Source organism: Eutrigla gurnardus (assembly GCF_963514095.1).
Source record: "Eutrigla gurnardus genome assembly, chromosome: 20".
Classification (NCBI taxonomy): Eukaryota; Metazoa; Chordata; class Actinopteri; order Perciformes; family Triglidae; genus Eutrigla; species Eutrigla gurnardus.
Genome location: NC_139931.1, coordinates 8,201,678 through 8,217,251, shown reverse-complemented (window position 1 = coordinate 8,217,251; position 15,574 = coordinate 8,201,678). Strand labels below are relative to the sequence as shown.

The following is a 15,574-nucleotide window of genomic DNA, read 5'->3' as shown; positions in this document are numbered from 1 at the left end:
AAGCAGTTTGGCTTCACTTTTCAGAACTGGAGGTTGCCATTCAATAATCTTGCTCTATTTTAAATGCATATTAATGTATAACCTTTTTAACGATAAATTTCTTGCAAACCGCCGCTCACTTTTCCTCTCCCTCGTCCCTCTTCCTCGTTTCCACCGGCGCCCTAATGATGCCTCTGGCTCTGCTCGTCACACCAATTAAGTCAACAGTGTAGGTTTCAGTGGAGTCGGTGTCAACAGGCCTGAGTGCTGATGACTGCAGTAATGAGGGACAGAGTGTGGAGGGGGGGGGGGCTGTGTAGTTTATGTAGATACTTACTTGATGAGGGGTTTGTGAGAGTGTCACGGTGCGGTTCTCTGGTAAATTACGTCCCGGCGGAATTAATGGGAGAAGCGAGCCACATATCGAGGAGCTGGAAGTGTTCTTTATCCTCTGACTGTATTCAGCTCAGTCCACTTCTGACAGTTCTACTAAAACCACAACTCCTTGCCAGTGATGCTTCTTGGAGATATATTGGGATAGCCAGCAATTTGCAGATATAAAGTCACTGTTCATATTTTTCCAAAGATGCAACATATTTTTCAGGCATATTTTTGGAGTGATTTGAAGACTTCACATATGGTGCTCCAAGAAAAAGTGTGATATTTTGGTATCTTCTGGCACTATAATGTAGATGCAGATGAATCAATAATCACTGAAGTTGATTCTCTCACTCGACATGGAAATGTTGGCGGCTTTGACAGGTGTAGACGGGCTGAGCGGCTTACGTAACACTGTAGAGACTTTGATATTGTGAAGTCAGCCTTGAGTCAGATTTTTTTTTGCCAGAACTGAGTCTTGAAACATATGCAAATATATAAAAAAAGATGAAACAAATATCCACAGCACACCAATTTAAAAATCCCACAATGAATGGACAAAAAAAAATGTCCAGGAAGGCCTAGTGATAAATCAAACATATGGAGTGAGATGGGGGGAAAGAAAGCCATCTAAAATACATGAAACACATGCAAACGCTCTGCAGCCGTGTTGTTAATGAACAGGGCAAAAGACAGATGGTTGAAAAGAGGATCTGCCAAGAGAGTAATACAGCAATATACGCTTGTGAAGCTTCCTCTCCTGGGTCGCTCCGACCAAAGCTGTCACTTAAAGGGGAGTAATACCGGGGGGCGGCGGTTAAAATCCAATCATGGAAGATTATTATCTTCTAAGATTCTGAATTGATTTTCACAACTCCCCAAAAAGCACCTTTTCCGTTTTTGTGATGAAATGAAGAGTTATATATATCGTATAGGCAACTTCTCAAACCATTCTTCTTCGGTGGTGTCGTGGACATACATAATGCATGTGATGGAAAAGAAAAAGGGCCGGAGCAGATCCTGAAACGAGCCCTCCTATGTACTGCATGAAGAAATCATGAATAATTTGCAATCTTGCATCGATTTTGAATCGAATCGTGAGATACTGAAAGATTCACACATCTAGTAACGTCACAAAATAAAGGAAAAAAATAAGATTTTAAAAAGGGCTTGATCCGGTCAAACATCTTGGGCCTATTATGCACATATAATCTGGTTGTGAAAACCATATTGTTTCTCTATGGATTAGTCACCTTCATTCACTGGCTCCAGAATGATCCTTGACTGATAATACAGCACTATTTACCACCTACGCCTCACACTGTGATGAATGAAAAGCAGAAAGAGAAGAGAGAGAGAGAGAGCACTTTTCACTCAAATGCTAATGCGAACGCCCCTCTCACGCTCTCTCTCTCTTCTGCGAGCGGATCAAAGCATCTGCCGGACGGGATGACGCCATCCACTCACTGAGGCCGAACCAAGGGTCACCCACGGCCCACAGTGCAAAGTGCCAGAGGGTGTGCATGTGTGTGCATATGAGTAAGGCGGCAAGTAAAAAATGTCTTTGTGTCCGAGCCCCGAGGCAGATTCATGAGGGATGGATGGATGGATGGATGGATGGATGATGGATGGATGGATGGATGGATGGATGGATGGATGATGGATGGATGGATGGATGGATGGATGGATGGATGGATGGATGGATGATGGATGGATGATGGATGGATGGATGGATGGATGGATGATGGATGGATGATGGATGGATGGATGGATGGATGGATGGATGATGGATGGATGGATGGATGGATGGATGGATGGATGGATGATGGATGGATGATGGATGGATGGATGGATGGATGATGGATGGATGATGGATGGATGGATGGATGGATGGATGATGGATGGATGATGGATGGATGGATGGATGGATGGATGGATGGATGGATGGATGGATGGATGGATGGAAGGATGGATGGATGGATGGATGGATGGATGGATAGATGGATGGATGATGGATGGATGGATGGATGGATGGATGGATGGATGGATGGATGATGGATGGATGGATGGATGGATGGATGGATGGATGGATGGATGGATGGATGGATAGATGGATGGATGATGGATGGATGGATGGATGGATGGATGGATGGATGATGGATGGATGGATGGATGGATGGATGGATGGATGGATGGATGATGGATGGATGGATGGATGGATGGATGATGGATGGATGGATGGATGGATGGATGGATGGATGGATTGATGGATAGATGGATGGATGGATGGATGGATGGATGGATGGATGGATGGATGGATGGATAGATGATGGATGGATGCAAATCCACAAGTTTTACTCCAAAGCAGAGATATGTCGCATTATTTCGATTCATTATTTGGTCAGAAAATGTCCTTTCCTTTTTGCTACTAAGCAAAATTAAAACAATAAATAAAGGAAAAGATCTAGAACAACACCGTGTGTGTTTGTGTGTGTGTGCGTGTGTGTGTGTGTGTGTGATAGTTAAGGAAGAAGAGAGAGCTGAGGTAGCCCAGAAGTAAAAAAAAATCAATGATGAGAGACAAAACTAGCAAATCTAAAAAAAAAAGTTGATTCAAATAAAAAAAAAGGTATGAAACAAAAGTGCACTCTTGACTGACTCGATCGATGCTTTGATTTTGAAAACACTCAAACGACTTGGGATGTTATTTAATGAGGAGAACCTGAGAATCATCATCGCAGTAAATGAAAGGTGTAAGACGTTGCTACGTTTGTTTTTGCTTGTGTAGAATTCGACGTGGGTGTGCGTCTTAATTGGATTCGCAAAGGAAGCATTCATTAGCAGCACGAGAACGCCAGCGTCTGATTGTTTTTGTGTGTTTGCAGGCGTAACGTGAAGGAAACACCGGTGATGTGTGCCCGTGGTGGAAGAACTCAGAGCTTCTATTTCATTCAAAGCAGCGTAATACTGATAATCTTACTCAAGTAAAGCATTTGCTTTTTTTTTTTTCAAAAGCAAATGCAGAATGACCCATTTCAGAATAATATATATTATTACTGGACAAATGAATGATGCATTAATGTGTGCATCGCTTTTATCTTGCAGCTAAAGGTTCATTTTAATCACTTTAATGCTGCTGGGTAGCTTAACCCATATTATAATAATCAATATATCTTGTAAGCTTTTAAATAAATGTAATGGAGTAAAAAAATGACCATATTTGCCTTTCAAATTTAATAAACTACTAGAAGGCTCAGGTTTAATATAGAAATTGAATGAATGTACAACACTGATGGAGGCTCATCAACTCATGCACTAACCGTACGTGCACATGTGCTGCTGGCTTGTGGCATGTTAGCACGCAGACAGCAGTACGGGCTGCTACTGCGCTTGACCTCCACTCTTATCTAACCAAGGACAGAGCCGCGTTCCTGGCTGGAGGGGAGAGGAAACAGAGGCTCGACGGCTACGGTGGGGTCGCACACGCAGCATCGCACCTGATGTGTGGAAGCAAACGGCTGCAGAGAAGCACTATAAGCTGCAGATATAGAGGGATGAATTATACGGGCCAAATATAAATCAATCTGATGATATATTATGATGATACTCCCTCTCATTGACACGCTTGGTCTTTCAAAGTGTTCGCCCGAATGGATTTTCTGGCATTACGTCTGTAAAGACGGTGCAGAGAGGAAGACCAAATGAGCTTTTAATGTAATGTCTCTGCCAACTTCAGACCTAAAAAGATTGGAGAATCTTTATTAGGAATAATCAGATACTCTTTTATCACAGTTGGTTTGTGAGCATCGCTGTGTGCCTACACATACGGTGAGGAGACTTTGTGTGCAGATCGGGTATCTGGGTGTCTGGATTCAGGTGTCGGGGTACATAGAGAGAAAAAAGCTGAACTCACATCTGTGTCGGGACCCTTGTCGGCTCCGGGACAGGAGAAGGTGACGAACTCATGGCACCGCTTGTGGACCACAAAACAGCACACTGCGAGAAAAAGAGAGAAGTCAGATTTACAGTCACACTGTATGACACAACATTAAATCAAGCAAGTTGTCTGACAAATGGTCGAAGCGTCATTCAACCTCCGAGTGAGTTTGACAAGCTGCACGAATAGAGGCAGACAGACAAACAGGCCCACGTGCACTCCCACGCTCACGCCCACGCAAAAAAAAAAAAACCCGGCACCACACGATCTCGTGCATTCTGCAGCCGTCGGTTCTTTTGCGATCTGTTTGGGTCTTTGCCGACCGCACCGCACCGGGATCCGCCTCCGCCAAAAGTGTCACTCGGCATGACTGACATGACACTTGATGCTTCTCTCACATCAGCGACTGTGGCGTTTACATTTTTTTGACGGGGAAAGCGGAAAAGGCGCGGACATCTGTGACAAGCTGACTCCCTCTCTCTTGACTCTGTATACCCGACTGTATTTTTCCCCTGCCATTGTTTGAAATCCCTCATCCTCTCCGTTCTTTTTCATTCTCACACAATCTGTCTGCTTCGCTTATTGTCAAGCCGCCTGCTTGTTCATGTGCACTTTTGTGCTCTCCCACCATTGTATTTGTGTGATTTCTGTCTCTAACTCTGCCAGCTACGTCACAGTTTGCCAGACAATCTGACGGCCATCGGTTAAACAAGGGAAATTTGTTTCCTGAGATGTCCAAGAAGCAGCGGGGGGGGGTTCGGCTGTCCATGCAAATGGCTTTCGGATGGATCATCATTAATATGAGCATTTGTATCATCGTCGGTATTTTTTGGGGCGTAATGATCGTTTCCATCATCATAATCCTAATCCAGCCCTAATACTCACTGCGGCGTTTCCCCCTGTATATGTGTGTCAGAGGTGGATATTCCCTCGCCGCTAGTAATGCTGAGCCAGTGGCGGCGTGCAGTATGAATTCATCTCTCAGTAATAAAGAGGAAACGAAGCGGAGAGGGAGGGGAGGGGGTGTGGAGCTCAGCAAAGTAGCAGCCCGAAGTGATTTATCCATGCTGTGGAGTTGTCGTCTGAACTATTCATCATTTTTATAATGTACAGTAGGCACAGGTGTGAAGGCAGGTATTTGTAGGAGCCAGTCATGTGAGACTTCCTGTCGGCTGTAGGGATGGCAAGTTTCAAGTCCCCTCAATCAATTTGTGCTCAGCTGTAATTTGTGTTTAATGCCAGACCAAGAGGACGAACACGCTGTGTAGTTCCTTAAAAACTCCCCCAAAAAATCTGTCACTGCTGAACGTATCCGCGATTGTTTTGGTGTTTGACCTCAGAGCATTCGTTCCCACTCCACATCCACCTCCAACTCGCCCCACAGTCGAACCTCCAGCCCCCTCAGCCCACTCGGCTGTCGAGCGAAATCAAAAGCAACAACAACAACGTTGGTCACATGCAAAATACATGAAATCTTCTGCGTGTTTTTTTCATCTTCTGTGACACGCGGTTTCACTCGGCGGATTAACTCTGAGCGTGCAGACATCGGGTTTCTCTTCTCCCTCCCCGTGGCCTGCTTGCGATGTGTGAATATCGTGTGATGGCGTCGGTTAGTTCATCTCCCGTTCGTCCGTCAGCACCCCTCACACACGCTCGCTCATCGCCACCTGCGTTTAGTGCTGACCTCGGACCAGCTTGACCGTCTGCTGGTGCTGCAGTGTGGTAGCCGAGCAAACAGACTTGACACTGATCTCGGTTCAGGGTTGAGGAAGGGCCAACAAGCTGTGTAGTGGAAGTGTGTGTGTGTGGGTGTGTGTGTGTGTCTGTGTGTCAGGCAGGCTTACCCAGATTTACACAAGACAGAGACAGTGTTTCTCTGTGAGTATAATCCCTGGCGTCGACTTTCTCTCTCTCTCACACACACACACACACACACACACACACACTGATACAAACATTAATCTAAAAGCTGTTTTAAGAAAGCTGCAGCCAATATGCTGCGATGGCTGAAACACACGAGGTACTCCGGGAGCTCATGGGATGTTATGGGCACCCGACCAATCAGGAGGAAAGCTGTGAAGACACCTCACATTTACACCTGCCAGCCATGTGTTGAGTCAACACAAATATACATCTCTTCTCACTCCAACCAAAAGAAAAGAGGAGGAAACGCGTAAAGAAGGAGCCCTGGAGGAGTAGTTAAGAGTCTTTGTGTGTGGTTATAATGCCACTGTAATAAATCTTTGGCTTGACTCACAGGAGCGTCTGAGCATCGTAGTAAGACGCGTCTCCGGATGGTTTGCGTCCTCTCGGGGACAGCTGTGTGAAGCAGCAGGAGCAGAGGTGACACAGTGACATACTGTATCGTCAGGGATATTCTGATTAATTACAGCGGGCTTTGTTTCACCAGCCTAATTGCATAAGCACAGAGATAATAGGCTTTGGCATTACAAAGCAGCTTACGCAACACAAACGCTTTCTTTTAGGGCATGTGTGCGGCGGACAAAAAAAGTGCATTATACTCTACGCTCGTCTCCATCGGTGGGCATTTTTGTGGCGTGGTCTTCCTGCTATACGCCATGGAGGCATTTCTCCACCTCTCCTTCCACATCCCTGTCTCTCCACAGCTGAGCCTTTAAAGTGAGGATTTAGCCCCGGCTAATCTGGTGAAATTGATAATCTAGTGAGCCACTCTTAATAGAATTATGTTGTGCTGTTGCCCAGATGGAAAGCTTGCGGTGGAGATACGGGAGAGGGCCGGACACCTGCAGCGCCGGACCAGCTCAATACCTTCCAGACACGTTGAATTGATCCGAGCCCCGGAGGGTGTCGCGACACAAAAGGGAACCGTGGCTTTTATCCAAGATCCACACAATCCAGAGATGAAGAGGGAAGTGTGTGATGGGATGGATAAATGGGCGGACAGGGAGGGAACATGGCCACGGGGGTTTAGGGTTCCTAAGACTGCAGACATTATTGTTGCAAAGTACACCGATTCCACTGATTTTTCACTGCTTGTCTACAAAGCAAACCCACCAAGTAAGACAACCCTAAATTATGCATGCAATGCTGTTGTTTTCTCCTTTTTTTAAGTTTTGTAATCTGTCATCTATTACACCATTACATTTCCTGATGTTACAGGCCTGACACACACAGAGAGAGCAGGCAGGCCACAGCAGGATGAAGTGTGGCTACGCCTGCATTCATTCAAAATCCTGCACCTACTCACACGTCTGTGAGGAGGATGTGTTAATTTGTGCTTTAGAACTTAACCGCCGTGAAACAATGAGGGGATAACGTTTTATTCTTCTGATTCACAGCTTTGTTCTCTCTAACGCCGGCCCCTCTGTTTTCATTCACTCCCTAGCTCACTCTACCGCCGCTGTGCTCTCTCTCCCTCCCTCGGGAGGAGGGAGGGAGATTATATTATATATATATATTATACTCTTGCATCTACAGTGTTGCGAGGAAGTTGGTTAAAGTGATAACTTCTCCACCATCTGGATATAATGCACAAATGATTCGTTACCCCCCTCGTATTGCCATACACATTAAATAAACACAGACGGACAAGCTTCCTCCCTACTGGGCTGCTCATTGTGTAAAATGCTCTGTCCCTGCCTTGTTATTGCTCCGTGGTTCTTCTGTAAACTGCTTGTCATTTCTGGCTAGAAAAATGACAAGAGGATGAGAAGAGAGGAGAGAGGCACGGAGGGTGAGCGAGGTGTATTTTTTTTTCCTCTCTTGGTTATTTTTAGGTGGGATCCTGGCCGGGGCTGGAACAGCGTGTACTGAACCCCACTGTGGTGGAGACATGAGGGAAGACATTTCCTCTAAGCGCTCTCCACCTGGCTAGTGGACACTATAAATACACTGATACGCACATCCACGTGCAAACACAGGGATAAATCGGGTGTAAAGGCTGAATGATGTAAGTGCTGAATGAGAGAGAATCTATTAGGAGTGAATTCAAAGAGAAACTACATATTAGCCTTTTGCTCTCACAACAAGATGTCCATGTTGGACTCATAAGAAGAGTGAATTTCATCTGTTTCAGTCCATATTGTGCGTATAAATATTTATCTTTCCACACACAGCATAAACGTCATACTTGCATCTTCCAGAGAAGTCGCTCCCTCTGAACTGTTGCCATTGCAATGAGTGGCAGATATTAGATTCCCAGAGCCGAGGTCACATGACCCATAACCACCAGCTCTCCCTGGTGACCGGTGGTGATCGATGGCCAGTGGAACGGCTCGATGACAGTTAAGACAGTCAGATGAAAAAAGCAGCGTCTTTTATTTTGTGCAGGATGATATTTCGTTTCTATATTTTCCTGGTATTTTTCCTGCACAATCGCAATAAAGTTCTTTTCATATCTCGATAACGATATGAAATAACCAGTTTGTAAAGTTGTTTTTTTTAACACCTTTGTGAATATATATATATATATGACAAATAAAAGTATTTTATCTGTTTTACTGTTTTTCCCGTCCTGTATTCTGTAAATAGATAAGGCAAATGTGCCCTTTCTTGTAAAGATGACTTGAAATTATTCTTTATTTATTTGGGAAATACGTCCCAGAATTTGAAGCCAGGTGGATCACCTTCAAATTCCCCCATGGAGGGAAAACGCTGTCCAAGAAATGGTTTGGTTCAGAGTTAAAACACTGTAGCAGAACAAATTGCCTCAGTATATCACAACACAAGCCTCTGTCCTTCTTCCCAACGACCCTTGGGAGGTGAAGTACGTGTGATATACTGTATACCAACAGGCAGTGTTTGCCTGACTACAACAAAGGCCTGGAAAACTCAATTTCAGCACATACATTCAATTACGCATGCTATAGGCACACGGATCACAGTAGGGACACAAAGACAAGAGTTAACAGTGAATACGTGACCTTGAACGCAGCAATAAAGCTGTACACAAAGCCTGCTGATGGACTATGTTGCAAGAGAAAAAAAGAGAAGAAGAGAGGGCGAATGGGAGAATGAATAGAGCAGACAGGAACAGAGAGAATGATGGGAACAGAAAAGAGCAGATCATAATAATCTCCCTCCTTGCGTCTCCTTAAGGGCACACAAAATTAGCGAAACTTCCCCAGAACTCTGTTTGCGTTTGATTGTTTATATATGTGCATACGTAAGGAATTATGCAATTTCTACAAAGGAGCGGGGAGTTGCAGAGAACAGGGTAGAAAACCCCCCCAGAGGAGATTCAGCACAGCCGGGATGCTGCTCAGAAACGGTTTTCACGTGCAGTTACGGAGGGGGAAAATGGAAAACCTCGCCACATCTGATTGGTCAAGAGAAAGTCGGAGGACTTGAAGTGGAGATCAAGGTGAACCTGGCCTTGTCACATTGCATCACCTCCCCCCCACACACACACACACAAACACACACACACACACACACACAGCCCCGGCAGGTTGGCAGCGATGGCGGTTATCACCTTGGCTCCCTGTCTCCAGAGATCTGTGTTTGATTATGCATGTCTAGACAGCAGACACAGACAGTAGAGATGAGGTCCCCAGGGAGTATGTGTGTGTGTCTGTGTGTGTGTGTGTGTGTGTGTGTGTGTGTGTGTGTGCGCTTGGTTTTGTGATTTGTTGTACTCACTTTCTTGTCATACAGTTAAAACTGTTGTCTTAATTATTTGAAGTTTGGAGTGTGTTGAGTCCAGCTGAGTGACCAATGCTAGGCTTCGATTGGCCAGACAGTGTGTAAGGGGCGGGACATAGCAAATGGTCAATTCCACCAGTTAAATCTCTCATCTACACTTCCTTGTGTTATATTATCCTGCCAGCAACAATAAACCCCCAGAATACATTATGCAGAAAAATGTAAGTGCACCCATGCATTATCAGGCATGATGCAGAACAGACACACACACAAACACACACAGCCTTTGCAGCATTAATAGTGTTTGTATGAAGAAATGGCCGCAGGGAGACTGGATCAATTATTCCAAACTACAGGTGGTGAGTGTTTGGCTGCCAAACATTTGTGAGTCACACAGGGGAAATAGTGATACTGCCTCATGCATTAAATATGACTCTGTACACAGACCGCAACGTGCACAAATACACAGGTTATACAGCACACGCATGCTCATTTTACACACGTAAAAACATGTATCCGCTGCTGTATTTCTGTCCAAACAAGACGGACACACCAGCATGTACACAAACTACATCTGGTGCTCTGGTCTCCTCCATCTCACACACACACACACACACACACACACACACATGACCAGGCAGTGCTGTAGTGGTCTGGCTCCGAGCCCCCTGTGCCTGTGTATCAGGTGTCACAGTGGTAGTAATGTAATGAGTCTAGCTTCATCCCTACAGCTGACAGACAGGGCCAAATTAGACTGCACAATACATTGACCATCAATGAGACGTGTTAGCATGCACACATGCAAAGACTAAAACTGATAACAAAAAGAAAAACGCTCCGGTGGCACTGCGTGTCCTCCACTAATTTGTTTTGGGACCGGCGAAGTCGAAGCTAAATTTGTCTCAGGACATCTTGAAACATAAATAACACAGTCCTGTGTTTTTTTTTTCTCCTCACTTCAGTTGCTTTCCATAAAATCTCTCCCAGGTCTTGTTTTTCATCTTTTCTCTGTCGTATTTCACGTTGCTGTTTAAATGCGGAGACAAAAAAAGAATTGTTCCCTCGGAAAAAAAAAAAACGTGGCCTTGATCAAAACTCACTTCTGTGGTAGAAAAAAAAAGAAAAGCTTTGATGTGAAAATGTGCTTTTATGAACACACAGTTGCTCTGTTGTGATACTAGTCAGGGAGAAAACACATTTATGAATATAATAAAAACCTATGGATTATATAGGATACTGGGGTCTCTCCTCTACTTCTGCTTCTGATATACAAATGATGCAATGTGGTAGTGACAGTTTGGTACACTTCCTCGAATAGCTTTGATGTTTTACGTCTTGCCCTTTTCCCCGCCTTATACCTCGTACCCTCTTCACATCAAAGCGATGAGAATTTGTTTCCTTTTCTACGATCCTGCGTGCCTCTTTCGTTTATTTCCCAGAGAAGAAACATGCAGATGCAGACTAGTTTTAGGCGCTCCTATTATTTGCCTTTACTCATTCTATCCATATTTTGTAAAACCACCGAGTCGACCCACTACATCCATTTAATACCTATATTGAGATATTTGGTCAAAAATACTATATGAGCACCAAGGTATCAGCTGATCTCACAACCAGCTCCTGGAAAGTGTTTCCCTGCAATTTGAAAGAGGATATAAAACATAACGTTGTTTTTCTTACAAATTAAAAGATTAATTTATTGGAAATACAACACAACGTTTTGTGCCAGATGTCAGCCAGATGGCATTTAATCTTTCCAGCCGAATAACTTCTTACCGTTTTTTAAAATGTGTGTAAGGTAACGATGTGTGTTGTTCGAGGGACTCCAGCTAGAACTATCAGCGGTGTAATTCACCAGATAACTTTAGCTGAGCAGCTCAGACCATTGAGACCTGCTCTCACTGAATCGGCCGCGTTGACCCAAAAATACAACAGCGAGCAGCTCCCGTCAAGTAGCTGCCGAGCTCACAGTTACTCGAGGGAGTCCCTCAACTGCAGACTCAGTGCCACTGTGACGACGGTGCCACTCCACTCGACAGCTACGTGACGCTCGCCGTCCGCAGGCCGCCAACCGACTGTGACCATTAAGCCGTTTGAGTGCGCATCTATTCCCGGAGTTACGGTAACGGCCGCTTAGAACGGGACCAAGAAAGAACCGCATTTCAGCAGTCATTCCTAACATTTAATACCCCAAATTAAAATAACTATTGCACAATATATAAAATACAATCATAATGAATTATAAAAGGTATGCTTAATCCTCCTCACATTTCTTTGTATCATATTACAGAGGAGCCCGTGTTGCACTAAAGGGAAAGGAGTTTTTTTTACTTCAAATATTTTGACTTAATTCGAGGCATGAAAGAGGAGACTTTATATTAAAGGGGTCACTTTACAATATAAGTTTCAATTGCGTGTATGTGTAAGTGTGTGCACATTCAACATGAATATTACAACTGGAAGTCAGTGGTGTTTTCATTACAGCTGCTGATATGAGGTGACTGCATCAGCTCTGGTTAATGTGCCGGATACGCATACATGCACAAGAGTCAAATACATTTCAGCAAAGTCGCTAAAAGGCCCGGAGACCCTCAGCTTTCATAACTACACCTGACAATTGTTTTCCAGCAGTTTTGGCGGAGCCGCATGAATCACGGTGAATTGAAGCAGCAGTAGTGAATCACTGCTGGCCCTGTGAGAGGAGACTTACACATCCACCTGGAGTCGGACGAACAACACAACAATACCTAAATGAAGATGAATCATCGTAAAGCTGTAGCGAGCATAAGCGCCGCTTAGTAAATTGTGAATAACGAGGTTAAATGAGTTGATAAGCACACGAGCGGCTCGGCAGATGCTAATTTTCTGCGGTGGTTGCGAAGACAAAAGGATTAAAGGACGGTCAAAATGTGCATCAAAAAAAGGTGGCAAGGGGGAATAAAGCAGATTGTGAGTTGGAGTTTGTATTATCTGATTATGAGTCAGAAGAGCTGATCCGGGGTCAGCTGTGGCCGAGCAGCCAAGTAGACAACAGCAGACTGGACAGCTCGCACCACAAGGCCTGCTCTCACACACACACACACACACACACACACACACACACACACACACACACACACACACGCACACACTGTCCTCATCCAGATGCACAGATGCAAATGTTCAGGCGCTAGAAGAGAACTCACAGATGAACACTTACACATGCAGACACAGCCTCCTCAAATATGCAGACTTGAAAACAAAAACACACACACACACACACACACACACACACACACACACACACACACACACACACACACACGCCGGAACGACTTCTCATCCTCTGTCCCTCTCTTGAGCCGTCCAGAAATGTATTTTTGCAGCCTGGAAACTGCAGAGCCCCAGAGAAACACTGTCATGCTGTATTGAGGTCAAGAGGATTTAGCCAGAAAACCTGGCCATTGTTAAGTAGCGGAGCAGTCAGTAAACTGTAGTGTTGCCTCAGCCCCTTCATTGCTGATTAATGGCACTCGGCTGAGAAAGAGAGAGCCGGCTCTTCTCATGGCTAGGCGTCTCTGCGCTCGGCCGATTGGGCCAGTTGATCCACGCGTCGCTGGTGTCCGAGCCTGCGCGGAGCGATTAGTCAGCCTGCCGAGTCTACGGTTCGTACCATTTGGAGCTGAATAGGGCAGGGGAAGAAAAAAAAAACTAAAGGCAGCAGCTGTGGAGAAATGGCATTCTGTACTTTCTGCTAGATGGTTTCAATTAGCATCTGCTGCCTCCCACGCCACCCCGCGCTTTCTTATTTCATCTTTGACTTTTTCTCACGTTCAGTTCTAACAATGATCTGACTTTTTTTCTTTCTTTTTTCAGCCCTGCAAGTGAAACGGCTTTTACAATAGCAGGATCAACTCAAACCACTGAAAGTTCATATTGTTAAAAGTGAGATTTTCTTTTCTTTTTTTTAAATTATCAAGCAAAATGAGTTATTGCAGCTTTAATGACTGATTAATGATGCTTTTCTGAAGAACAAAAGGAAGGAAGGACATCAAGCAACCTATACCGGCTACTGTAACAACACTCCCTTTGCTCTTTGGCGCACTGAATAACTCATGACCTTTTACTGCGCTGACAGGACTATATGAATAGAATATATATGAAAGTGGAAATGCATGAGGTTGCCATTTAAAACCTACAGCCATCTTCTCCTATGAAAGTGACCAAGAAGTCCTTGGTCATGTGACATTTGATAAAATGTCCACATTTGGTAATAAATTCTTTAGTCTGCACTTTCTCATTTAAATGAGTAAAATATTAGGGTAGCAGGAAAATAAAATGTCTTTGTGGACGTTTGGTCATGGTGTGTCAGAAGTGCATGTCTGAAGTTATATTCGGAGCAACTGAAACAAATAAAAACATCTTTTAGCCAAAACTTTTAGTGTTTTTTAGTGATATTTTGCAACAATAGCATACATACTGTGGCAGATTGCACGTAGCATGCCATTTGTTTTTTTACCTGCGGTTGTCAAATCCTTTCTCAGATGCTCTTTGATTTATTTGATAGGCGTGATTCAATACGGCTGGAAAAAAGTCCAAAACGTACTGGCAACCCATTAAATAGTTGTTATTTCAGTCTGAACCGGAGGGGTGGAGAAAAAAGAGACATAAGAGCTTGTATTGCTTTTGGGCCGTGCACCCTTCCCTTCATTCTAAACTCTCTACAGTGATGTTTAGCCCATTGAATATGCATGTGGCTAACCTCACGTTCAGCTCCAATTACACCCACCGCTCTCACTCCACTCTCTGTCCCTGTGTGTCTTACAAGCCCTCTCTGGCTCCATGTGAAGGGCTGCTCTCAGCGATGGAGGCCTCGTTTCTCCCCTCAGCAGCTCCCACTGCCGCGCTGCCGTGTGACATCCGCTCTGTCCTTGCAGCCGGCCGGGTTCAAAGAGCCGTTGACACGGTCTGAACTGACGTGTCAGAGCTACTTTGTCTGCCCGACGTTCGGTTTGCATTACAGAGCCTGCTAGGGTGTCGCGGCGATAATGTGCTCTTGTGATATCTGCTAGTTGGAAACAGGCTGCGGTGTGTTAATGTGTGTCTCACTGTTGAGATATGTTCTGCACCAGGACCAGCTGCAGGATCCGTTAATGTCAAATTAAGAGTTATTTTGCAACTTTGTGCTGCGGAATTATGATAAATGTAACGTCAATATGCATTGATTTGTATGGCTGTTGTTACCCAGGTAACCCAAATATGACTTGTAAAGATAATTTGTCTGGGCTGGGTATCATTTGAACACTTTTGATATCGATTCTCATAGCCGTACGGTGAACGAAAAACCCTCATAACCTAATTAGGAGGCCAACTGTCATTTCTCTACAATATGTAAAATAGTTTGTTATGTAAAAATGCAGTTTTCTTGAAGATACGGCTCATTATTTAAACAGTCTGTCATTGTGAATGATGAGAGGTATTAGTTAGTTGCAAAACCAACATATTAGCAACATCAAAAGAAATGAATTAAACACTCAAACGCACATATATTTACTTTAGAAATCCACTGATCAGATCGGCATAAATTAGGTCCACCACCCAGAACTCACTTTAAAAGGAAATCACTTTTCAAGCTTGTTTCTGACCGTTTGCTGACAAGCAATCTAGAGTGTAATT

General features: G+C 44.3%; 1 protein-coding gene across 2 annotated transcripts in view; it reads right to left on the bottom strand.

The window, feature by feature from the left end:
- The window catches only part of prkcab (protein kinase C, alpha, b), a gene marked incomplete at its 5' end in the record, with an annotated part of 66,109 nt that overhangs the window by 39,437 nt on the left and 11,098 nt on the right, over positions 1-15,574 (bottom strand). For both annotated transcript variants that reach the window (XM_084036456.1, XM_084036457.1), the window contains one exon: positions 4,271-4,353. In XM_084036456.1, coding sequence (XP_083892582.1) covers positions 4,271-4,353 — 83 coding nt within the window. The remainder of the gene's footprint in view (positions 1-4,270; positions 4,354-15,574) is intronic.